Below are 23,704 nucleotides of genomic sequence, written 5' to 3' on the forward strand. Positions count from 1 at the left end.
TCCAAATTGCGAATTGAAATGTTGTGAGAGGCATCGGAGTTGGCATTCTTCTCCATCATTTGTTTGAACATATTCTCAATTCGTCTCATCTCACTGTTGGAAGAGCTTGGACCATTGGAAGGATAAATAGGTGGGTTACTCGGTTGTTGATACATCGGGGGCCTTTGAAAGTCTGACCCCCGATTTCCTAGGTTATTGTTCCACCCCCCTTGGTTGTTGCCTCCCCAGTATCCTTGACTATTGCCACTCCATTTGCCTTGGTTATTTTGACCATTCCAATTTCCTTGATTGTTTTGATTGTTAAAATTCCCTTGATTACCATGAGGTCGCCATTGTTGTTGATTTGGGCCTTGAGAGTTGTTTCTTTGCCCTTGGAAATTGTTCACATATTGTACTTTCTCCTCTTGGTCATTGTAAGATTTATCTTGATCAAACCCACTATCTTCTTGCACATAATGTTCCGCATGGTTTTGCACTTGAGGACCCTTTTGCCTTCTCCTATTTACCATCATATTAACTCCCTCCATTGCATTTACTTTCTTAGGACCTTGCACTTGTTGAAGTTGAGCCTTGGCTAATTAATTCATTGTGGTGGTCAAATCGGCAATTGCTTGCCCATGATCATGCAATTCTTTATGTAGGTGAATCATGTTTGGATCACCTTGAGGAACATTTGCTCTACTTTGCCATGCCAATGAAGTATTCGCCATTTCATCTAAGATCTCACAAGCTTCCGCATATGGCATTGTCATGAAATTTTCACCGGCAAGTTGGTTGACCACGCATTGATTTGTAGTATTGATCCCCCTAGAGAAAGTTTGTTGAATCATAGCCTCCATCATGTCATAGTTTGGGCACTCTTTCACCATAGTTCGGTACCTCTCCCATATCTCATGCAAAGGCTCATTGGGTTCTTGTTTGAATGCTAAAATCTCGTCTCTAAGAGTAGCCATATGCCCGGGAGAAAAGAACTTGGAAATAAATTTCTCCGCCAATTCATCCCATGTATGGATGGAATGGTTTGGCAACCTTTCTAACCAATCCACGACTTTCCCCCGTAGAGAGAAAGGAAATAGCCTCAACCTTAAAGTATCCTCGGAGACGTTTGTCTATTTACTCCCCCAGCAAGTGTCCACAAACCCTTTCAAGTGTTTGTACGCATTTTAATTCGGAGCCCCGATGAAGAATCCATGTTGCTCTAGAAATGTGAGCATAACATTTGTGATTTGAAAGTTGCCCGCCCTAATGCGGGGCGGGACTATAGTACTTGCATACCCTTTATTCGGCAACACCCGGTGTGGAGCCACTCTTGGTGGATTTGGGGGTGGAACGGGAGCGTTGTCTTGAGGCGGTCGGCCTCGTCTATTTGCTTGAGGTTCAAGAGAAACCTCTTCAACTTGGTCATTTTCCACGTCCATATCCTCCAAAGGCATGTTTCCGAGATAATCATTGTTGTTGAGAGCCATTGTTTCACCTACAATTGTTTCACCAAAACGATTAGTAACACCGAAGGAAAAGAAGACAATTCACATACAAAATCAAATATATAGCTAAATCCGTTTTTATGCTCCCCGACAACGGCGCCAAAAATCGATCTCGTCCAAGTCACACCTCTATTCGGGGTTGTGAAACGATCGGTTGCAATAATAATACCCTAACAAGGAGTCGGGATCGAATCCACATGGAGCTGAGATGGGATTAGTGGTATATATTTGGATAAAGCATGTGAAGTATCTTGGTTGCACTTCCACAAATATGATTTTGTTTTTACTTCTAAAATTACGTTAAAGATTACAATTCTAAAGATATAAAACTAGAGAATATTGTTTTTGGATGGTTTTCAAATATATAAAAAGTCCTAGGGGTATGACTTTCACCTAGGTGTTTGCCTAACGGTTTGTAAACTTTAAAGCTTATTTTGTTTTTGGGGTGTATTATAGCAATCAACACTCAAATACCCACTCAATACCTCTCGGTAAGAGAGTGATTTTGCCCAATTTGGCTTTCTCAAGTCCAAATGGCTATTGAATAAAACAGTTGATAAAATGCTCAAGTCAGGTTTTACTATCTCTAGGTTCAATCCTTTAATTGGGACTATCAGTCTCTTGATTTTATCCCAAATTCTTGTTAGCCAAGTTTTCTTAGACTAAGTCTCTCTTTCTCAAGTAGAGACTAAGTCAAATAGGCATAAACTAATATTTGCAACCATTAATTCTATAATTAAAGGCAAGAATAAGGCTAAATAATAAACACCCAACCATAAACAAGCCATAAATCAAACACCCATTAGGTTCACACTCTAGGGTTGGGTCACAACCCTAGCTAAAATTCTAGCTACTCATAATGGGTATAAAAGAAAATAAAAAAGAGAAGATGATAAAACTCATATTGCAAGATTAAAAGATAAAAATCCAATCTTAAATCACCAAAGTAAGCTAAAGTTGCCTAAAGGGGTAAGTAAAAATGGCTACAGGACTTTCAATATTCAAAACTTGACCTAATTTCGTGAAAGTAGTTTATTTATACAAAGGTAGAATTTTCGGACAAAATTGCCCTTTCGGATGTTCTGTGACTGCACAATTATATGTGCGGTCCGCACTTCTCTTCAGATCTTGACAGGATTTGATTATGCGGCCGCACAATTCTGGATTGCGGCCGCATCTCTCATGTTCTGCGGTCCGTATAATTCTGGGTGTGGCCGCACTGGGCTCTTTTGCGGACTGCACATTTCCTGAGTGCGGTCGCGTAGTTGTTTCTGCGGTCGCACAGTTATTGTGCGGTCTGCATTTCTTCTTGAGCTTAAAATAAAACTCTCTGAATTTTGGCTCTTACGTAGCTTCTGCGGCCGCACAATAATTATGCGGTCCGCACTTTGCACTGGGGCTCTGTTGATTTTCCTTCACATTTTGCGGTTCTGTGCCTGCTTTTTGTCCTTATTCAGATCACTCCTACTTGAGTTGGATTTCATCGTAGTAGCTCATTTTTCAATACTCCTGCAGGTAAGCATATTTTATCAGTTTTCGGGAATACAATTAGACACTTTTGGACTAAAACGAAAGCTAAAATGCGCTAATAAATAGTCAAAATTTCCACTTATCATATTCCGGTAATTTAGACCAATATACTGCTGCAATGTCCTTTACAAGTGTATGTCCACACTAATATGCAAGAGATTGAAATAAGCTTTGAACTATCTTGTAGCACCAAATCAGGCAGCATTTGTGAAAGGGAGATCCTTGGTAAACAATGTCCTTATATGCCATGATCTTATGACACACTATAACAGGAAAACATCACCAAGATGTTTAATAAGGATAGATTTAAGGAAGACATATGACATGGTGAGTTGGGAGTTCATAGCTGAAGCACTGATTGGATATGGGTTCCCTGAGACTTTCATACAGCTAGTCATGACATGTGTTACCACCATTAATTTTACAGTGAAGGTTAATGGAGAAGGTGTTGGGTATTTTGAAGGGAGAAGAGGACTGAGACAAGGGGACCCAATATCCCCACTACTATTTGTCTTAGTCATGGAGTACTTATCCAGAACACTTAAAAAATGAGTGAGCTTCCAGATTTCACATACCCAATGTGTAAGGCTCTCAAGTTAACTCATCTGATCTTTGCATATGATTTGATGATTTTCTGTAAAGGTGATCTAAAGTCCATTGCTAGAGTGATGGAGACCTTAAGCCATTTTAGCAGCACTACAGGTTTAGTTGCAAATGTTGAGAAGACTAATATTTATATGGCAGTAATTGATGCTGCTACACAAGAACAAATACTAGCTAGAACAGGATTTACTACAGGGATCCTCCTATCAAGTACCTTGGACTTCCCCTCTCTTTCAAAAAATGGAGTAAAATAGAATGTCATGAACTAGTGGAGAAGATAACTAATAAGGTCAGAAATGCCTACTCAAGATGCCTATCATATGCAAGGAGGTTACAAATTATAAATGTTGTATTGTTCCCAATATATAACTTCTGGAGAGCTGTGTTCATCCTACCTCAGAGTGTTCTGAAAGAGGCGGACAAAATATGTAGGGATTATCTTTGGGGTAGTACTGAAGATCACAGGAAACTTCCATTATTAGCTTGGGACATAGTGTGTACTCCTAAGAAGTATGGTGGGCTGAACATCAAAGGGTGCAGGAACTGGAATATAGCTGTTGTAGGGAAACTACTCTGGCAATTGGCAATAAAGAAAGATGTATTGTGGGTAAAATGGGTGCATGGGATATACATGAAGCAGGAGAGAGACATTTGGAATCACAACCCTCGTATTGATAGTAGCTTGTACTGGAGGAAATTAAATTCATTAAAAGAAGTGATGACACAATGGTACAATAATGGGAACTATGTGCTCACAGAGAATGGAGAATACTCATTAACAAGGAGCTATATAGAATGGGAACTATGTGCTGACAACAGTGAATTGCTCAAGTGGTGAGCACCTTCCACTTCCAACCAATAGGTTGTGAGTTCGAGTCATCCCAAGATCAAGGTGGGGAGCTCTTGGAGGAAGGGAATAAAAACTTAATTAAAAAAAGGAGCTACAATGCACTACCAGGACCACATGTAAGATTGCAGAAGGCAAATTTGGTGTGGAATAAAGTGATGCAACCTAAGCACGGATTTTGTATTTGGTTAGCTAACCAAGACAGGTTACTAACCAAAGAAAGAATGATTCGATTGCATATTCCAGTGGAGGATCAAACATGTAAACTATGTGATCAAGGGAGTTTGGAGACTTAGAAGCACTTATTTGCAGAGTGTACATGGGCTAGAGCAGTAAGAGAAGGACTGTCCAATTGGATGGGGATCAAGTTGCCTCAGATGAATATTCAACAAAGTATCCAGTGGATTAAAAGCAAGTATTGGAAGCAGAAGAAGAAAGAGATAGTTGCTGCAGTACGGGGAGCCATGATTTATCATATCTGGCAAACGCAAAATTAGAAGATCTTTAGGAAAACTGATGTACATATAAATCGTGTAATAGCACAGATATAAAAGGAAACAAGAATTAGAGTAGAAGATATGCAACATAGGAGAAGAGCTAATAGTTGTCAGGGATTGATTGTACGAATTTGTAATTAGTATTTGACTGTCCGAGGCTTAGCGAGATATAGCACCCTTCCTAGAAGTAGGTTATATTCCCAAGTGCAGGTGTATTGGAAAGTTGGTTATATTCCTAAGTGCTCTCCGGTGTCCAATATTCGTACTAGGGTCCGATTAAATTTGAATTTGCCTCGAAAAATCTAAAGCGAAACTTTTACTTTCGTTCATTTAAAAGTGTTTCTAAGTGTATTTTTCTCAAACTTAAAAAAAAATATCGTTGTAAAAAATTGTCCAAACACTTTGACTTAAAAAAAAATAGAATACATTTGGCCAGAGAAAAGGATAATAGTTATGCATAAGTTTATTCTAGGATTATTTTTCCTTACACAAAATCCAAACAACTCCTCAATCTGGACTGAAGGAGCGATTATATTTGTAGGGGCAAAGGGCCAGGCTACCGCCGGATAATCTGCAGCTTCATTCAACGAAGTATTGCTCAGCTCAAAGTCAGAGGGAGAAATTCATTGAGTTTAATGCTGAGTGATTGAAGGTATTAATCCATTGACAGCACCACGAAAATGAATGTTGTAGCATCGCCATTGCAAGTACCATATTGCTGCTGTACAAAATCCCTAAGCAGGAATCGGAACAGAAATCCAAAATGTGTGGCCTCAGCCTCTGGCGCTACTTCTCTTGTAATTGATGATACCATTCAAGGGCAAACTTCGACTTCAATGGAAACCCCAACGACACAGTCAGTTACAGCACGTCGACTCATATTGCTTCGACACGCAAAGAGTTCTTGGGACAATCGCTCCATTCGGGGTACCATTATTCACTCATTTCACCCCACTAAAATTTAAAAGAATTTTAAGTTATTTATAAAGTTAGTGTAAGAAAATTTAGGATTTAAGTTATAGGGGTTCAATCTTAAAATTATGGATTCAGACCTATTATTTGTTATAATTTTAGTAGTTTTTTATACATAAATTTATGTTCTGCGTCAAAAATCCGGTGTGTGAGTGCTACCGGTGGCAGAGCCAGAATTCTCATCAAGGGGTATCAAAATATAAAAAATTAGGTACCCGAAAAAGGCAAGGGGAGTCAACATACAATAAATATACATAAAACAAAAAAATTTATCTAGCAATACAGTATAATTTTCCAGGTAAGGGGTGTTGAATATGGGTCGGCCACTGAGTGCTGCATCCGCCATTGAATCAAGTTACCTTTACCTATTGTAGCAGGTGATATGTTATTTCAAGATAACAAACATAGATATCCTTTGCCTGACATGATAGTCTAAAAAATTCTTTAATATGATAGTGTAATAACTTAAAAACCAATATATGAAAAAGTTGCATGTTTTGCAGTGTGAGTAATTTTTTCACCTTTATTTGTTGTAGCAATTAACATTGTCTTATTTTTAATATTACAAATTGCCTGTAGATATCTTTGATCATCTGGTAGTGTAAATTTTTTTACAGGTGTTTATAACTTAAAACTCAATTTTTAAAAGGTTTTCTGTTTGGTGGATTGATTACAAATAACTTAATCAACTTATGGGAATTACAAGTTGCAACTTTAGGAGTTTGCAACTTTTAACAGTAAGTCAGTAAGTGACAATGGGTTTGATCGATTACTCGAGCTATATACATGAATCCTTTTCTTTTCCTGTTATGTTGGATGATTCAGCACCTAACCTATTCAAATCTGTGCCGTAGGGCACCAATTTCCGTATGTCATTTCATCTATCCTTCTATTTGGATGCTAAATGATATTATTACAAGCCTGCAAGGAAGAAGTCAAAGGCGGTTCCAAGATTTTAACTTGATATGTTTAACCTTTGAAGTTCTTAACGCTGAAAATTCGCTATACTTTTAAAATTTGAAGTGAAGAGAGACAGGAAGAACTCTTTAGATTCTGGTTTTTGTATGACTGTGAGTTGTAACAAAGACATAGCTCAAATATCATGCTCCTAAGACTTGAATTACTGCCTCGTGGAAATGTTCCTTTGTAAAAAAACAATTACAGTAAAAAGTTCATTGTGTTGCTCTATAAACAAAAGATACCAACTCTAACAATATAACCAAAAATTAAAAAAAGAGTACTTATTCATAGGTTTAATATAATATTTCATCATTATGTTTGAGCAGATCATGATCGTCCTTTGAGTAGAGCTGGACAACTAGATGCGATCAAGGTCTCGCAAAAGCTCCTAGAATTGGGCTGGATTCCAAAACTTATTTTATCAAGGTAAGTGGTTCTTTAAGAGTATCTAGAGAGGAATTTTCTATGAGATTTTTAAGCTGCCGGAAAACTTAATTTCATATTTACAAACTAAGTGGTTGTTTCTTTTTCTTTATGGCATAGTGATGCAATGAGAACGCGGGAAACACTGAAAATAATGCAGGAGCAAGTCCAAGCCTTCTTGGAAGCTGAAGTACATTTTATTTCAAGCTTTTATTCTGTTGCAGCGATGGACGGGCAGACCGCTGAGCACCTACGACAAGCAATTTGTAAATACTCGAGGGATGAGATCTTTACAGTCATGTGAGTTTTCCTTCTGCCTTTGATTCTTTGGTGGTGGCATTTGACATAATGAAAGAGCATTAGTACACTACATGGAAATCTATTATGGTGCTTGATTGAAAGAAGTTATCTGGAGCTAATATGTTTTCCTGTTTTTTAATTTGGATTTCTAACAATGGAAGTCACTCTTGTGTGAATTTTTCCCATCATTTTTAGTATTACCAACCATAAGAAGCAGTAGTTGCTCAGAATTCAGACTATATAAAGAGCAAAGAAGAATTTTATAGGACTTGAAACTCAAAAGAAATTCGCAAGACTCAAAAAAACGGAGAGCTCAAGCTGCTTGAATTATTATACAAAAACATGTCTCGCTCACTGACAAAGACCACTGAAAATATTAAGGGTAGAGGGACGGCATGTTGTTTGTGAAATCGTATCATAACAGGCTACTTAGGAGGAAGGACAGGAATTTTCTTCATTCCTCGATATGAGTGTTTAGGGTACAGAGAGAAGTGTCATTTATTGGACCCAACATGGGGAGCCATTCTTCATTGCAGAAAACTTGAGGGAAAGGACGACCCATATTTGTTGGTTGTTTTTGTGCGCATGGAGACATGAGAGATGTCAATCATTTGTTACTTCACTATCCAACTGATATGGAATATGTTGGGAGTTGAATTGGGTGGTGTCGTGATCGTCAAAGATATGCTACTAGTGTGGGCATTCGGCAGGAGGATGTGGAGGAGAGCATAGTAAATAGCTCCTTTATCACTTTTGTGGATCAGATGGAAAGGGAGAAACATAAAAGAGTTTGAAAGAGTTAATGAATTCCTCTTTACAATTGGTGAAGTTTCTTTTCTTTTTTGTACACTTTTGGAGCATAAATGATATTTCAGTCAGTATTGACGACTAGATGCTCTTTATAAAGAATCATTTTTTTGTGAAACCCTTTGCTTTTTGTATACAGTTTGTATGCAAAAGGTTTTTCCCATTATTTCGAATGATTTAACTTGATTAAGAAATAAAATTGAGACATGTACAATCTTCTGTTTCATCTTCAGCGAGAGAAATGACAGTTTGATATGTCAATTTCCAGTTATTGGGTAAAGTGCTTCATAGCAAATTACTAAGATTTAATCCTCTATTCAGGTGCATGGGTCATAATAGAGGATGGGAGGAGGCAGCCTCAATGTTTTCAGGTGTTACTGTGGAACTAAAGACTTGTAATGCTGCTTTGCTTGAAGCCACTGGGAAGTCGTGGGAAGAGGTTTGGTCATTCTTCTGTAACTTTTGGTTCCATTTTTGCCAGTCCTACTTTGCAAATTCAATTGCATCATGAATGTCAAAGTAGCATATGGTAAGTTGGTATAGAGAGTTTCAATGTGAAGTGAAAATGCTATTGACTGCAAAATAGGGCCCCATCATCCCGAGAAAATAACTTAAATCCGCAAACTTGTCAGTAACGAACCATATTCGAATCTTGAGATGTGATGATGACGACGTGCATGCTTTATTGAACTTTAATAGTTCCCTAATCTGCAAAATGAAGTTTCTAAGATATTTGATCTTATCTGACTTAAGTGCTCTCCTTAGGCATTTTCTCTGGCTGGACCTGGTGGGTGGAAACTTCAAGGGCTTGTGAAGCCAGACACTGCTGTTTAGAGTTATATCAGTTAAAGGAATATAATCAGCCATTTGAGAACCAGCAGCCACAAAATTGCAGGATAGAAGCAGAGTGAATTAAAATTTGTCAATTGTTCGTTCCGATCCGTATTCAGGTATCTTACTAACACCACCACCCAGGCCTTCACTTACGTTCGACACTGTCATTAAGATGTATATTGTCTTTGTACTCAAAGGTTGATTTTCACTCACAAGGTAGAGGCTATGCCAACAATCTCATTGTAGAATAACTTTGTTGGATAATTCAAGCCTGCTTGTCTTGCTAGATTTATACTCATGTAACCACTATGTAGCAGAACAATAAATTTGTAAATTTGAATATGGCCAAAAGTTTGTAGTTCTTGCACATTTTTCTGGTTGAATTCATAAATTTAATGCCGAAATTGATATGGAAGAGGATGTATGCAAGTGATTTTAACATCGTGTTATACATTCTGTCTTTCAGAAATATGGTCAATATGGTCGATGAAGATTCATATACTAAGGGGTCATTTGGTAGGATGCATTAACTTTGTGTATTAATAATGCATTGTTTGATACACTTTTTGAACCTATGCATAAGTTATGCAAGCATTAGTTATACACCCTATTTGGTATTATCATATGTATAACTAATGCATAAGAAATCATGGTATTAATAATGCAATGAGTTTTAATGCATGCATTAACTTAGTTAAAGATAAAATTGTCCTTCAAAATTTATGCTTGATTAAAATATGCTATTATATTAATGCAAGTTTGAAATAATCCAAGAAAGTGAGAAATACAATTATATCCCTAGTAAATAAATAAATACTTAGCATATTTTCTTTTTTTTATAAATAATAATTAAGTTATATACTACAATATAAGTAGACAAATCAAATAATTTTTAAAGCCTTTTTCATATAAAAACATTCCGCAACATATGTTTCTTTTAAAAAGATAACGTGATGGACTGATTATGATGGTATTTTTGTAAACAAATAATTCTTTTAGAAATTGTGCAATGCTTTAATATATCAAAGCAAACAATGGATAAGAAATATGTCAGCATAACTAATATAAGCATAATTAATAACTACACCATATTCAACATTATTCTTATGCATTCAACCAAACAACCTCTAAGATGTATATTGTCTTTGTACTAAAAGGTTGATTTTCACTCAAAAGGTAGAGGCTATGCCAACAATCTCATGTGTTGAATAACTTTGTTGGATAATTCAAGCCAGCTTGTCTTGCTAGATTTATACTCATGTAACCACTATGTAGCAGAACAATAAATTTGTAAATTTGAATTTGGCCAAAAGTCTATTAAACTAAATTTGTGGTTCTTGCATGGTTTAGTCCATAAATTTAATGCCGAAATTGATATGGAAGAGGATGTATGCAAGTGATTTTAGCATCGTATTATACATTCCGTCTTTCAGAAACATGCATAGTCAATATGGTAAATGAAGATTCATATAAGTGTTTGTAACTAACGCACTCAAAGCTTGCACGAGATAAACCCCAAAGGTCAAAGCACGCACAATAGGAACTTTATCGGCGACTCCTTAATATTCATGTCATTGTTTTATTGCGATGCTTTAATGTAAAATAAAAAATAATAATTTCACGTATTATAGCAATAATTTTTTCTTTTTTTACTTATAATGGTCTCAAATTTCGGCTATTCTCCACACTCAAATCTATCACCAACAGATTCAAGTCCCAACATTTGTCATCGAGGTTCCTTTTCACGTTACTATGGTCATCCGTGATCCGATAGTGAATGGACTTCTCAAGACGTACAATTTGAAGAAAGATTTCTATTGCTAATTGAGAAAAAACAAAGGGGAAAATATTCAAATTTGTCCTTATACTATCCAACTTTGCTTAATTTTGTCATCTATTAATAATTGAAGCGGGCAACTCGGTACCCTAAGCTCTCGTTATGTGTGTAATTTGGGGAAGGGCCAAACCACAAGGGTCTATTGTACGCAGCCTTACCCTATATTTCTGCAAGAGACTGTTTTCACGGCTTGAACCTATGACCAAAATAGTTATCCACTTAACCGCTTAAATTCAAAACAACTAGCAAATGTACAATCGTATATAACCAGTATATAATTTATGTATGCCGGCTAATATTAGTCAACAACAATAACAACTTAGTCGAATCTCATTAGTGGGGTCTGGGAGGATAGAGTGTACGCATACCTTACCCCTATCCGAAGGGGTAGAGAGACTATTTACGGAAGACCCTCGGCTCAGAAACAAAAGATCCTTAACAACACCGACTAAAAAAAAGTAAACAACAAAAATACACCTATGTTTGGACCATTCCTATTCTTTTTGGACTAACATCCGATATTGGAAATTCATTGGTATGATTAATTCAAGTTCATGTCAAGCAAAAATTATAACTTGTGATTAGGGATTAAGGCAGTTAATCATTTCTCTAACTTTTTTCCATAAATCATTTCTAACTTTTAACTATAATTTTAAAAAATTATGGAAACTTCGTCAAGGAAAAAAATAGACTTTCTCCTAAGGGCAGTTAATATTAAACCAAAATCTAATGGAGATTAATGTGTAAATAGAAAGTGAGGTAGCAGTGAGAGCTCCTCCAAGTAGTACTATATCCCAACCCCCAGACGTCTGCAATTAGAATCTCATCCCCTAATATTTCCAAAAATAAATCCAGCATTTAGATCGCTTTAAACTTCTCGCAATGAACTATTGAAAATTACAACAATATTGTACTGCCATTACTGTGATTTCTACTTATCTCAAATCCTCATTTTGCCCACGCGATGCAGTTTCAAATTAAGCTCTTAAACCACTAATACAGCAGCTTTAATTTGGTCTAAGTATAGTTTGGATGCGAGTTAATTTAGAATATGATTGAGCAGTTCATCAATTTTGTTATTCGTCCCCCGAGGTGAGTGCGTTTATCCACTAATTTCCTTTTTGTCTTTTTAGGGCACTGTTTGAGGATTAAATTGAATTTTACTCTAGTTGTTGCGTATTTTACTTTTTATTTGATTATTTGTATGCTTAATTGGGTAATGTAGGTTTTTGATTGCATAGTCCATGTTAGAATATTTTATGTTTTTTTTTTCCTGCTCATTATAGCTCATAAGTTCATTCTTTGAATCTTTTTCCCCTTGTAAAGTACTAAAGTAAGTGAATGCGAAGATTAAATTAACTCATATGTAACTGTCTCAGTAAAAAATAAGCAAATTGGAATGATACAGAGAAAATTAGGATTGGCCCCTGAGCAAGGATGATACGCACAAGTCGAGAAATTGTCCTAATTTTCAGCATCCAATGGTGTGATGTAGTGGCCAATAAAGTGGAAGGAGAATCATGAGGTCTTGTTCATCTTACAAGAACTACTTATAATTCTTTACAATGATCCTAGAAAATCAAGTAAAGATTCAGCAACCTGTACATAATTTTCTTTCAACACTAGCGGAGTTAAAGAAAAATATAGTGAACTAATACATTCTCTATGTATTTTCATAATATTGACATGACATGAGTTTAAACAGAGTAATTGAGTAATATGGTTAGTGAGAATTCATACAACGGACCTCAACTTGTTTGGGACTGAGGCTAGCAGAAGTAGTTGTTTTTGTATACACTACTATGCATTAACATTTTAAGATATGCCTGCAGTATGTTTGCCATTGCTTTTCTAGGTCCATGAGTTTTCAAATTATTCAGTCAACTCTTCTAACTAGGTCTCCAGCTTGAGTTATGGAGCAATCACTGCTCCATTTTGTATTTGGTCTTCGATGCAATAACCTCTAACCTAATGCTATAAAGTTTCAATCTATCATCTTGAGTCTTTTTAGTTGTTTGATAGTTCTTGAGAGGTTTGTCAACTGCTCTCCATTGTATAACAGGGCAGATTACAATCCAGAACAGTTTTTATGGGAGAAAGAGTTTAGTGTTGGGGGAAGAAAGTACAAAAGAGAAGACTTTGAGGCAAGTACGGTCACCTCTTACCTAAAGTGGTCACCCTTGCTTGTTTGTGTTGTCATGGTCTTCTATATAATTTGATTATCCTTGTTTCATCTATCTTCTTCTTCTTCTTCTTCTTCTTTTTTATTTTTTTATTTTTTTTTATTTTTGCAGCTTAAGAATGAAAGAGGGCATACCTTGCAATGCAGTCATTATACTCCATCATCGTTTCCTGATGGTGCTCCTCTTCCTTGTGTTATATACTGCCATGGAAACAGGTTTACTGTTTGCATCTATGACTTTTAGTTCATTGAAATGAATGCTAATCTGCTTAGGCTATGAGCAGTTTATGAAAGTCAAAATATTAAATATTCAATAATTAAGTGTTCCATTAGTCTTGTTAGGCTGTGGACCTTTTTTATACAATCACATACATTCTAGTATGTTAAGTATTGAGTAAATACGTACTCAAATGCATCATATTTTCTAACATATTATTCTCAAGGTTGAGCTTTTACTAACTTTCTGGACCCTGCAGCGGCTGTAGGGCTGATGCGAATGAGGCAGCTGTAATACTTCTTTCCTCAAACATCACTGTGTTAACCCTTGACTTTTCTGGTTCGGGCTTGTCAGATGGTGATTACGTTAGTCTTGGTTGGCATGAGGTACTTCCTTTTCCTTGTCTTGCATGAATTATTTTAGTGGTGCTCTTGATATATGAAAATTCTTCGTTTCTTTTTCAGAAAGATGACCTCAAGGTAGTTGTGTCACATCTGAGAAGCAACCTGAAAGTATCACGCATAGGTCTATGGGGGCGGTCAATGGGTGCAGTTACAAGGTATTTCACATTGCACTCATCTGCTCGTTAATTTGCAGTCCAAGTTCTTCTGAAAGACAAGTTAGATTTTAGCAGACAGTTTGGCAATGGTTCTGATTTTTACGTTTCTCACTAATTCCATGATCACGATTTTAGTAACTTTGTTCAATGTCCAGCCTTCTATATGGAGCAGAAGATCCTTCTATTGCTGGAATGGTCTTGGATAGTGCTTTCTCTAACTTATTTGATCTAATGATGGAGCTTGTAGATGTCTACAAAATCAGGCTTCCTAAATTCACTGTATGGATCTCCTTCTTTTCTGTAAATGGACATCTATTATGTGATCTTAAATAAGTACTTGCATATTTATGATTCTTTCTTAGAAAGGGGGGTTAAAAAGAAATTCTTTATGGTAGAAAAGGTAGTTATAAGTCATACCATGCTCGATGTGTGGTAAGAGCATAACGCATGATGTGTTGGTTAGGCACACATCACATGTTCAAACTCTGCCTTAGACAAAAGCCTTGTATTTAAGTGGAGAAGGCTAGAGGAGTAGGCCCATATCCACCGAGTTTCGAACCATGCACCACTGGCTCTCGGGAATTTCTTGGTTATAAAAAAAAGCTGTACTATGATTGTTGTTTAATGAATCTGCATGTGGTCAGATATGGTTTTTAGAATTTTGGTTTCGCAAGTATGACTTACGCTGCTGTACCGACGATGTTTCTGCTTTATGCCTGTGTTTTAAGTACTACAAATGTTTTATGGATGCGCCGAATAGGTGTTTTACCCCTGAATGTCTAGTCAACAGCTGCGCCTCCACATACCAAACCCTCCCCATTCTTTTGATTTGCGCCTCCACATACCAAATCTTTGGATTTTACAAACCAGTTGAAAGAAATTGGAGGTATTCTCTGGAATGTGATATTCCACCCAAAAGTTTGCTTTTGTTTTTAGATGGCATGCCGCCACTAGCACTCAATTATATGCTATTCCTTAATGTGTTAGTTTCATCATCTTGTGGCGGAGACATCAATTTCTGTCTCAATATAATTTTATTATTTTGTGTAGGGAGACATCGATTTGTATCTAACTATTCTTTCTGACAAGTAAATTGCTATCATGTGGATATTATGTCATTATTTTTTTGGACATTTCACTTGGTCCATTTATTTTGCATGGGAATGTGGTTTATTTCCCAGTTTTTGTTTGTTCTCTTCAAACAATTACACAAGGAACTAGGAAGAGGAAAGAAGAGACTGAATTATGAGTTTAAAATGTACTTTTCTCCTTGGCTCTACTAGCTCAAGATCACAGACAAGAATATGATTTATGGATCGTGTCTGCTGGATAATTTGCTGAAAACTAGGAAACATGCTGCATGTAATCCGCCTTATTTATGTCCTTTCTAGCTAAAAATTGCATATTTTGTCAAGGCTCCCTACTGTTACATCAAACAGAAGGAGAAGGCAACAAGAAGAGTGTTAATTGTCTTAAGAAAGTTGTAAGGTAGTCTTGAAGTACTTCAGAAGACCCGTGTCATTCTCATAAAGTAGTGAGACCTTTCTCTCTCTTTCTCTGCAGGTAAAGGTTGCTGTGCAGTATATGCGGCGCGTCATTCAGAAGAAGGCCAAGTTTGATATCATGAGCCTTAATTGCTTACAGGTACTTGAGCTCATGACTGTGTCGAGTATAATCAATTTTGCCTTTGAAGTTGATAAAAGCTTGTTTAGTTCATGTAGTTAATATATTTATAAATGCACTTAATTCTGGGCGAACATATAACTAAGCTGAGTATTACAACAGGCATGAATCTTTTTCTACTATGCACATATCTGATTTGGATTAAATAGGTATTAATCATGATGCTTCAAAATTTTACCGAATCTGGCAGGTGGCTCCTAAAACTTATATTCCTGCTCTCTTTGGACATGCTAAGGATGATAAGTTCATTCAACCCCACCACTCTGATCTCATTTATAAGTCATATGCGGTACAGAATATTTTGGAGATCTTTGGAGTAAGTTACAATGTGGTGAATTATGCATAATCTGTTATTGTTCTTTGTACAGGGTGATAAAAATATTATCAAGTTTGATGGTGACCACAATTCCTCCCGGCCACAATTTTATTATGATTCTGTGTCCATATTCTTCTACAATGTCCTACACCCTCCCCGGATTTCACCAACTTCAACTAAAATAGAGAAATATTACGATCTAGGCGACATCAAGGTCGGTGCTGGAATGGATGAGGTAATTTTTCCCAATTGCATTGTACTTCCAGATGAGAATAAAAAACTCATTAATTATCCAAGATTTGAAGTTTAGCTTATTTCTTACCAAGAATTATATTTAGCTGGTGAATTCAATGTAAAAGAATATTACCTTTTGTGTCAATAAAGCAAAAAATACATTCCTAACAATTTTGAAAGCAGAAGAAATCAAATTTGTTATATGAAATTCTTGTTTTTTTTTTGTTGGTCAAAGCGGGAGGATATTTTGAAAGATCTTATAGTTTTTGGCTATTGTCTTCGTTCGTGTAACACCACCTATGTGAGCTTTGCAACATGTAATCAGTCCCAAAACCAGATAAATGATATGGTTTGCAGTAGATTGACGGCCAACATGAAAATATTCTTAATATGTTGAACCCTCTAAATACTATATTCCTAGGAACATAACAACCTAGACATGCACTACATTAGTACCTATATGTAGTGTTAAATAAGCAACGGGGTCCATCACATTGACACATGGGAGCGAAGGAGTATGAACAATGGTTCAGACACCAGGTGTGGGTAAAGTAGCCCCACCTCATTTATGCCAAGATTTGGTGCAATGGTACCATACCTTTCGGAACACATGGAGTACCTAAATTAGTGACGCAGAGAATCATATCTTGGCTATAGACTTTTCTAGCTTATGTGAGCGGGGTTTTGGATTAATCTGGAATTGTATAATTAATTAGAGAATAATTACTTTGTCTCGAAGCTAGTTTTCTAGATTATGTATTGTTCAGAGAAGAGTGTTCATAGGATTCACGCAATTTGACTAGGCATAGTTACCTTTTTTTTTGTGGATAACTGTTAGGACCCGATTCTTTGTCAATTGGACGTGGCGCGGCTATGGCAAGGATTGGGGCGTGATGGCCTTGCCGTTGGCCTATGCGGGAGCAAAACGATCATGCGGGACAATGGACGAGAAACATTGTCATGAGAACAAGTATTGGCCAAGGTCTTGAGACAGGCAAGACGGGCTTGGCAAAGGCTTGATGAGGCAGTGCGGGCAAGTTTGGGCGGCATGAAGCGGCATGCGCGCCAAAGACAAAGGTACGGGCAGTTCAAGTTGTGGGAGCGCCAAGTACAAGCTAAGCTAAATTGCGGAGGCACGGAATGATGGCAAAGGGTTTCAATAGCCAAGGCAAAGCTATGTGAGACAAAATACAAACAATGGCATGGATGAAACAAGTGTTGACAAAGACAAGGCAGAAATGCGGCTAAGGCAATGTGCGACCGACAAGCGTCGGGCGTGTGCGGTAAAATCATGGACAGCAGGTTGCGGACGAGACATTGGCGCGGAGCAATGTCAGAATCAGCCAAGGCTGGGCGCAATGCCAGACTTGGGGCGTGCAATAGCTGACCAAGAAAAAGGGCACATGTAGTGCACATGCCAAAGCAGTGGGCCGTTGTATTTTTGTAATGACTTGTATCCATGTCTGTTTAGTGCTTGTAGCTAATGTCATTTCGTGTAAGATAATGGCCTATGTAGTTGGGGGATGTCAACTACAAGATAGGATCAGATTTAGTAATGCTGTGTGTAAAGGCTTGGTTCAGTGGGAGGTGGGACCAGTGCTCCACCAGTGGGCTAAGTGCTCCACCAGAAGAGCTGAGTGTTCCACCGTGAAGGCTGAGTGCTCCACAAACAGAAATAAGTGCTGAAGAGGGCCATTTCGTGGGTAAGTGCCCCATTAAATGATTAAGTGCTTATTAGTGCTTTGACTGGTCAAAGCACAATGACGGAATTGCCCCTTTGTATGTTGTCCCTTCAAATCTGCCAGTGGAAGCCCCTATATCTATATATATGGGGGCATTTCGTGAAGTAAATGCATCAAGACTAAGAGAGTCTTGCATCAAGCATCAAGACTGAGAGAGTCTTGCATCAAGGATCAAGACTGTGAGAGTCTTAGATCAAGACGAAAATCAAGACTGTAAGAGTTTTGAGCAGAAGGAGAGGGTCTTCAAATGAAGAAGAGGGTCTCCGAGACGAAGACGAAGTGGTACTAAGGCTGGGCATGGGCAGGTCTTAGTGTGTCAAGATCGGCTTGTGATCTTGACTAAGTGGGCTATGAACGACTTGTGTTCATAGCAAAGAAACGGAAACAGGTTAGGAAGGTGATTCTTTCTAAGTGTTTCAAAACGGGGGCTAAGGCTAGGCTTTGGGCAGGTCTTAGTGAGCAAAGATCGACTTGTGATCTTTGCAAAATGGGAAAACAAGAGAGAAACGTGAGGGTTTCTAAGTGTTTTCAAAAGTGGGCTAGGGCTTGGCATGGTCAGGTCTTTGTAGTTATGAACGACTTGTGTTCATAGCAAAATGGGAACCAAGAGGGAAACGTGAGGGTTTCTAAGTGTTTCCGAAAGTGGGCTAAGGCTGGAGCGTTGGCAGGTCTTAGTGTGACAAGATCTATTTATGATCTTGGCCGGACGAAGTGGGCTGTGAACGGATTGTGTTCATGGCAAAGAGGGGTCCTTTGTATATTTTGTTATTAATACAAAGGTTGGGTTTTTCCCGTAAATGTTGGTGTTCTCTTTATGTTGCTGCCAAATCTTGTGGGAAGCCAAACTTGATGAAAAGTTGGCTAAGTGTTGGAAAAGGCTGAGTAACTTGAGTGTCAGGTTGCTGCCGCGCGGTGTCAAGTTGGGCGCGAAAAATTGGCCCAAAATGGCCCCGTGACAATTGGTATCAGAGCAGAAACGGAATTATTCTGATACCATGGGGTACGTGCTACCTCCTACCAGCAACAGGTAACAGGTAACTCTATCCACCAAGGTTTTGATAGATGAGAAGAAATCACCTAGTATTTTTTGCTTCCGCCGAGATTTGAACCTGAGACCTCATGGTTTTCACCCACTTCATTGACCACTAGGCCACACCCTTGGGTGCTTAAAGGCATAGTTACCTTCTTAACCTTGTAAGTTGCAAAATGACAAGTGATTTCACAAATCCATGAGAGCATCCAAGAGGAGAACTTGTCTAGCTCCAAAGACCCCTTAGCCACTTTATTTGAAAAAATATGCATCTTGTTACCTTATCCAAAGTGGTGTAAGATATGTGTGTGTGTGTAAATATGTACATGTATGTATCAGTGTTTTAAAAGGCGTTTTTGGGGCTAGTCCCGGGACGAGCCCTGGGGCGAGGCGCACCAAAAATGCCCCGAGGCGATGGTGGAGGGAAGGTCTCATGAGGCGTACGCCCAGCAATTCAGGGCCTACGCCCAGGCGTGGAGGCGCGTTTTTGAAGTGAGGCGTAAGCCCAAGGGACTTTTTCAAATTAAAATAAAATTTGTTAAATAAGTCCTTAATACAATACCCAAATTCTTAAAAGTCAACTTGTAATCACTCAAACGTTTTAAAAAGTAACAGAAACATTAAATTTAAAAGTAAAGACCTTTTTTTTATTTCTAGAAGCCCTAATTTATGGTCTTTCCTAATTCTTTATCTTGTCCACTAGTCTGCTACTATCTCCCAAAAGCAACAAACAATCAATTTTTCTTTTTTTGCAAATACAAAGAGAACTCCATTATTTCTCCCCAATAGCAGCAAGTTCAAAGTTCAAATTGCAGGTTAGTCATCCTTTTTGTTCTTCATGTAGAAACTCAAGTTACTTGTACTTATAAGTAGCGTATAATGAATTGTTTTGACTAGTTTTTTTTATGGGAATGGAGCACATCTATATATATTTTTCACTTATTTATAGTTTTCTTCCATTTTTATGCAATTTTACTTATTTAAAAATATTTATTGTAACTATATTATTTTATGAAATATTAAAAATTAAATACCCATGGGGCTTAACTTGTCTGACATAAATTCTCCACACTATTGTGTATTACTAGTTGTTTCTTGTCTGGTTGATCTGATGTTAACGATGCATATTTACTTGAGTGCTGTTTTAACACATGCAATCTGATGCAATATTTTTGGTGATTTGTTCCTAGAATCTCTTATATGAGATAATTGCAAGTCTTAGGAATGTTACTTCTGATACAGCAAGCTCTTCATCTGTGCCACCTAGCATTTCTACAGCAAAGTCTGCTGCCGAACTTCTTTCTAACATTGCCCCAGTCGCCTGTCTAATTGTAAGAGTTCTCCTTAACTATCAAGTTCCGATTTTCTTCCACCCCTATCTCTTCGTCAGTGAGGTTTTCTCTATGGCAGTGATGTTAAGCTGCTTTACTAAAAGTTGATTGATATGTGTACTGATTACAGAATCCATTAACTAATAAAGGAGAAGAACTCATTGGTCATGACACTCCACAAACAGAGGTATGTGTTTTAGCACAGTTTACTCTTAAAGGTGTTGACTAGTCGATTAAAAGATTAAAGCATTAGCGTGCCTTATACTTTAAGAATAAGTAGAGCTCTTAGTTCCCAGAGAGGTTCTTTTTTCTATTTGGAGAAGTAAAAATGGTTTTCTCTTTCAACCAAATAAGTGGAAAATCTTGTGTTCTATCAGTATACAGATCCTTAGCCTCATATAATGTTAGACTTAGGAGCAGGAAATTAAAGGAGCAATACAATTTTACAAGTGCCTCTACACAAAGGGAGAGTTGAAGACCGACTCTAGATGGAATTTCAGAGCATCAATTTAGCAGAACCAAGTAAAATTGGAGAAACCTTTTGAAAGAGAGGAGGTGGAGGAGGCAGTGGAAAACAGGAGATAGAACGTCAATAGTGGATTCACAATGGTATTATTTCATCATTGTTGTGATATTTTCTGTGATGACTTGATGGAAAGATTAGAGCACTTCTACCAGACAGGCTCTTTGAGAAGAGTCTATTTTATTATGCTCACCCCAAAGAACAATGAAGTGAATGATTTAAAGGATTTCATATCCATTGGTTTGGTGGAGAATATTTGAAGAATAATAAACCAGGTGTTAGTTAGCAAACTCATGGTTGATATCCATCTATAGATATCAAAAAATATTAAAAGAAAAAATTTGTTTGACACTTGAAAAAATGGGCCCTTCGTTTTAGAAGGCTGGAATATCAGGTTGATGGCAGTTTTAAGTGTTTTAGAATACTGTACTCTTCTTTGGTGCTGGCTTTGGTTGCTTTTCCCTATTGCCAAAATTCCAGATATTCTGATTCTCAGGACAAGCAAAGTGGCCAAGATGAGGACTGTTGCTCTTACACAAGCTCAAACAGAGAGAGTTGGGGAAGGTGCTCATCTCTGGGAAGTGATGCTGAGATTTCTACAGATTTTGTAGATGCCATCGGTGGCAGTCAGGTATTTATCTTCTGCCCCCACTCTGATAATTCGATTTGAATCCACATTGCCATACTTGGAAATAGCTATTTTTTATTTGTCAGCCCTGCAATTTTATTTGTCAACCCTGCAATTTCTTATAAAATGTAAGTTTGTACCTCCCTCTTGGAGGGTGGCGTTATTTTCTTGGAAATATTGGGGAGGAAAAGCACTTTCAATCAGTCATTTTCTCTGGAAGACAAGTGGAGGAAAGTTTTCTTCTGTACTTCTTTCAATTTGTCTTACATATAATGACTATAATACATAGGTATTTATAGATACTCTTCTAACATGTACCTAATCTAAATACATGTATCTTAATTTCATCATGTGCTTCTCCCTTTTTCACGAATGCATAGGCGCTCCCCATGTTCACAGTCTGGACATGGGATCCAAGTTTAGTCAGCAAGAATAACTCACCTAAATACAATCAGATTTTTGAAGTGTTAATGCAAGAACGAGAGGGAGGATAATCACCTTTCCCGCACAAATAACACAGATTTGCTTTACACACCTGGGTTTCCTTCTCTTTTTAATAAGTCCTCACCTGATTTCATATTTATGTTTCCACCATTTATTGACATCGAAGTAATTTCTGGAAACCTGCTGGTGACTAAGAAGATTCTACCAATCAAAAGCTCATGTACATGTTCATTTAAGCTAATATGTTACAACAAGGTTAGCGTGGATTGACCACAACGAAGTCTCATTTCTCAATTGAAGACAGTCTTATAAAACTGTGATTTTCTTGTCCTAAATTTTGCCCATCTACATGCATGTGTTCACCCTCAGATACTCTTCAAGGTTATTATTTCCCTCTATCCTAATCTTATGGACCATACGTTATTTGAACGTTAACTGTGTTAAGTCCTAACCTTTGACATTTTGATATTTGACCATGTAGCATTTTTCTTTTAATTTCAAGTCCCTAAATATTATTTATTCATATTCGATATCACTCCGAAAGACTGTTACATTAACCCTCTAAAAAGGAAAGAAGCCAAGACACTTCGGGATTGGATATGATATTCAGCTGAATGAAAAATAAAACACCAACTTGCTTCATGATATAAAGTTCAAGAGCCATTGACTTGAGTCTGTTTCAACCAATAGATTTTATGCTTTACTGGTATATGCTTCTTGATAAACAGCTGCAAGTTTCTGCTTGAGTTGCAGATTACGACCGATGTGCTTGCGACCCCTCTTTGTGATAGCCAACATACTGCACTGGACTCATCAAAGGACGATGAAAAAAAGAAAGCTCCACAAGTTACAAAGAAATCTAAGCGTGAGAAGTTTGAAAAGTTGGAGGCTCTTAGCCAGCGATTACGGCTTTGCTTTATGAAGAGAGTTAACCATAGGAGATACAGCTCCTCCTAACCATCTTCTGCCATTGACAAGGATGATCGGTAAAGTTCATTTTACAATTCTATTCACAAGCTCTGTTCTATAAATGGGGAAGTTGGTAACTTCTTCTCTAGTGGCTCTTGCGTGTATGTATGGCTAGCAATTCCATTTACTATTTTATACGCAATAGCTTAGATTTATGTAACTAATTATAACTCATCCTTGTAAAGTTCAATTTGTTGCCCATTGGTTCAAGGAAACTCCAATGCAAGTAAACCACATTCATGTTTCCCTTTTCTTTCAAATGTTTGCCTTTAGTTTGATTGTGAAGTCAGCTTAATTATATGGTCATTAGTAGAGAAAATTCTTCAACAGGAAGATGGATTCTTTAGGTCTGAGATAAACAAGAGATGCAACTGAGACTGTTGAGGAGCTCAAAACGGATGTCCAAACATGCATAATCTTCTCCGTCGATATCCCAACCACCTGGTTGTCTTCACAATATATGTGATATATATATATATGTGTACGATATGGAACAATTTTTGGTTGTAACGCAAATACATGTGACCATTCTCGACTGGGTCGATATAATCAACCTTCATTGGGTATTTGGAGGAAAAGGCAAGCATATCCCCAACCCAAGAGAACTTGAACTTCATGCAAACATTTTGCACAAGCAAAAGTTCATTTGGTAAACTGAAGTATTCCCTAACATGCAGTCAAACTCAAAGCAGTTAAACATTTAAACGAAAATTATGACAGCAAAGTAAATTGAGACACTGAAAAGCAAGATA

General features: G+C 37.4%; 3 protein-coding genes and 1 non-coding gene across 4 annotated transcripts; all 4 read left to right on the forward strand.

Moving 5' to 3' along the window:
• Positions 1-3,562: 3,562 nt before the first annotated feature.
• On the forward strand, positions 3,563-4,455 carry LOC107792565 (uncharacterized). The gene is made up of 2 exons (XM_016614787.1): positions 3,563-3,862; positions 4,018-4,455. Exons 1-2 carry the CDS (start codon positions 3,563-3,565, stop codon positions 4,453-4,455), a joined length of 738 nt encoding a protein of 245 aa, XP_016470273.1.
• Positions 4,456-5,446: 991 nt separating this feature from the next.
• Positions 5,447-9,624, forward strand: LOC107792566 (uncharacterized protein At3g52155, chloroplastic). The gene is made up of 5 exons (XM_016614788.2): positions 5,447-5,888; positions 7,220-7,319; positions 7,437-7,616; positions 8,745-8,862; positions 9,189-9,624. The coding sequence occupies exons 1-5, from the start codon at positions 5,642-5,644 to the stop codon at positions 9,255-9,257; spliced, it is 714 nt and encodes a 237-aa protein (XP_016470274.1). The 5' UTR covers positions 5,447-5,641; the 3' UTR covers positions 9,258-9,624.
• A 2,207-nt stretch (positions 9,625-11,831) lies between these two features.
• LOC107792567 (uncharacterized) lies at positions 11,832-23,196 on the forward strand. The gene is made up of 13 exons (XM_075245455.1): positions 11,832-12,186; positions 13,157-13,238; positions 13,389-13,492; positions 13,753-13,879; positions 13,958-14,052; positions 14,208-14,331; positions 15,616-15,696; positions 15,926-16,024; positions 16,104-16,286; positions 20,248-20,388; positions 20,519-20,575; positions 21,408-21,542; positions 22,737-23,196. Exons 1-13 carry the CDS (start codon positions 12,146-12,148, stop codon positions 22,938-22,940), a joined length of 1,473 nt encoding a protein of 490 aa, XP_075101556.1. The 5' UTR covers positions 11,832-12,145; the 3' UTR covers positions 22,941-23,196.
• LOC142177719 (U6 spliceosomal RNA) lies at positions 12,461-12,567 on the forward strand. The gene has a single exon (XR_012706280.1). It is a non-coding gene; the product is annotated as a U6 spliceosomal RNA (small nuclear RNA).
• Positions 23,197-23,704: the final 508 nt, after the last annotated feature.

This window comes from Nicotiana tabacum, chromosome 23 (genome assembly GCF_000715075.1).
Source record: "Nicotiana tabacum cultivar K326 chromosome 23, ASM71507v2, whole genome shotgun sequence".
Taxonomy (NCBI): Eukaryota; Viridiplantae; Streptophyta; class Magnoliopsida; order Solanales; family Solanaceae; genus Nicotiana; species Nicotiana tabacum.

Bases quoted from the DNA above. Each gene is read 5' to 3' on its own strand.
- LOC107792565 (XM_016614787.1), top strand. From the start codon at position 3,563: ATGAGTGAGCTTCCAGATTTCACATACCCAATGTGTAAGGCTCTCAAG. The intron at 3,863-4,017 runs GTAAAATAGAAT...ATCCTACCTCAG, and splicing joins CCTCTCTTTCAAAAAATGGA to AGTGTTCTGAAAGAGGCGGA.
- LOC107792566 (XM_016614788.2), top strand. From the start codon at position 5,642: ATGAATGTTGTAGCATCGCCATTGCAAGTACCATATTGCTGCTGTACA. The intron at 7,617-8,744 runs GTGAGTTTTCCT...TCCTCTATTCAG, and splicing joins GATGAGATCTTTACAGTCAT to GTGCATGGGTCATAATAGAG. The intron at 8,863-9,188 runs GTTTGGTCATTC...TGCTCTCCTTAG, and splicing joins CTGGGAAGTCGTGGGAAGAG to GCATTTTCTCTGGCTGGACC.
- LOC107792567 (XM_075245455.1), top strand. From the start codon at position 12,146: ATGATTGAGCAGTTCATCAATTTTGTTATTCGTCCCCCGAG. The intron at 14,053-14,207 runs GTATTTCACATT...TTCAATGTCCAG, and splicing joins TCAATGGGTGCAGTTACAAG to CCTTCTATATGGAGCAGAAG. The intron at 16,287-20,247 runs GTAATTTTTCCC...ATTTGTTCCTAG, and splicing joins TCGGTGCTGGAATGGATGAG to AATCTCTTATATGAGATAAT.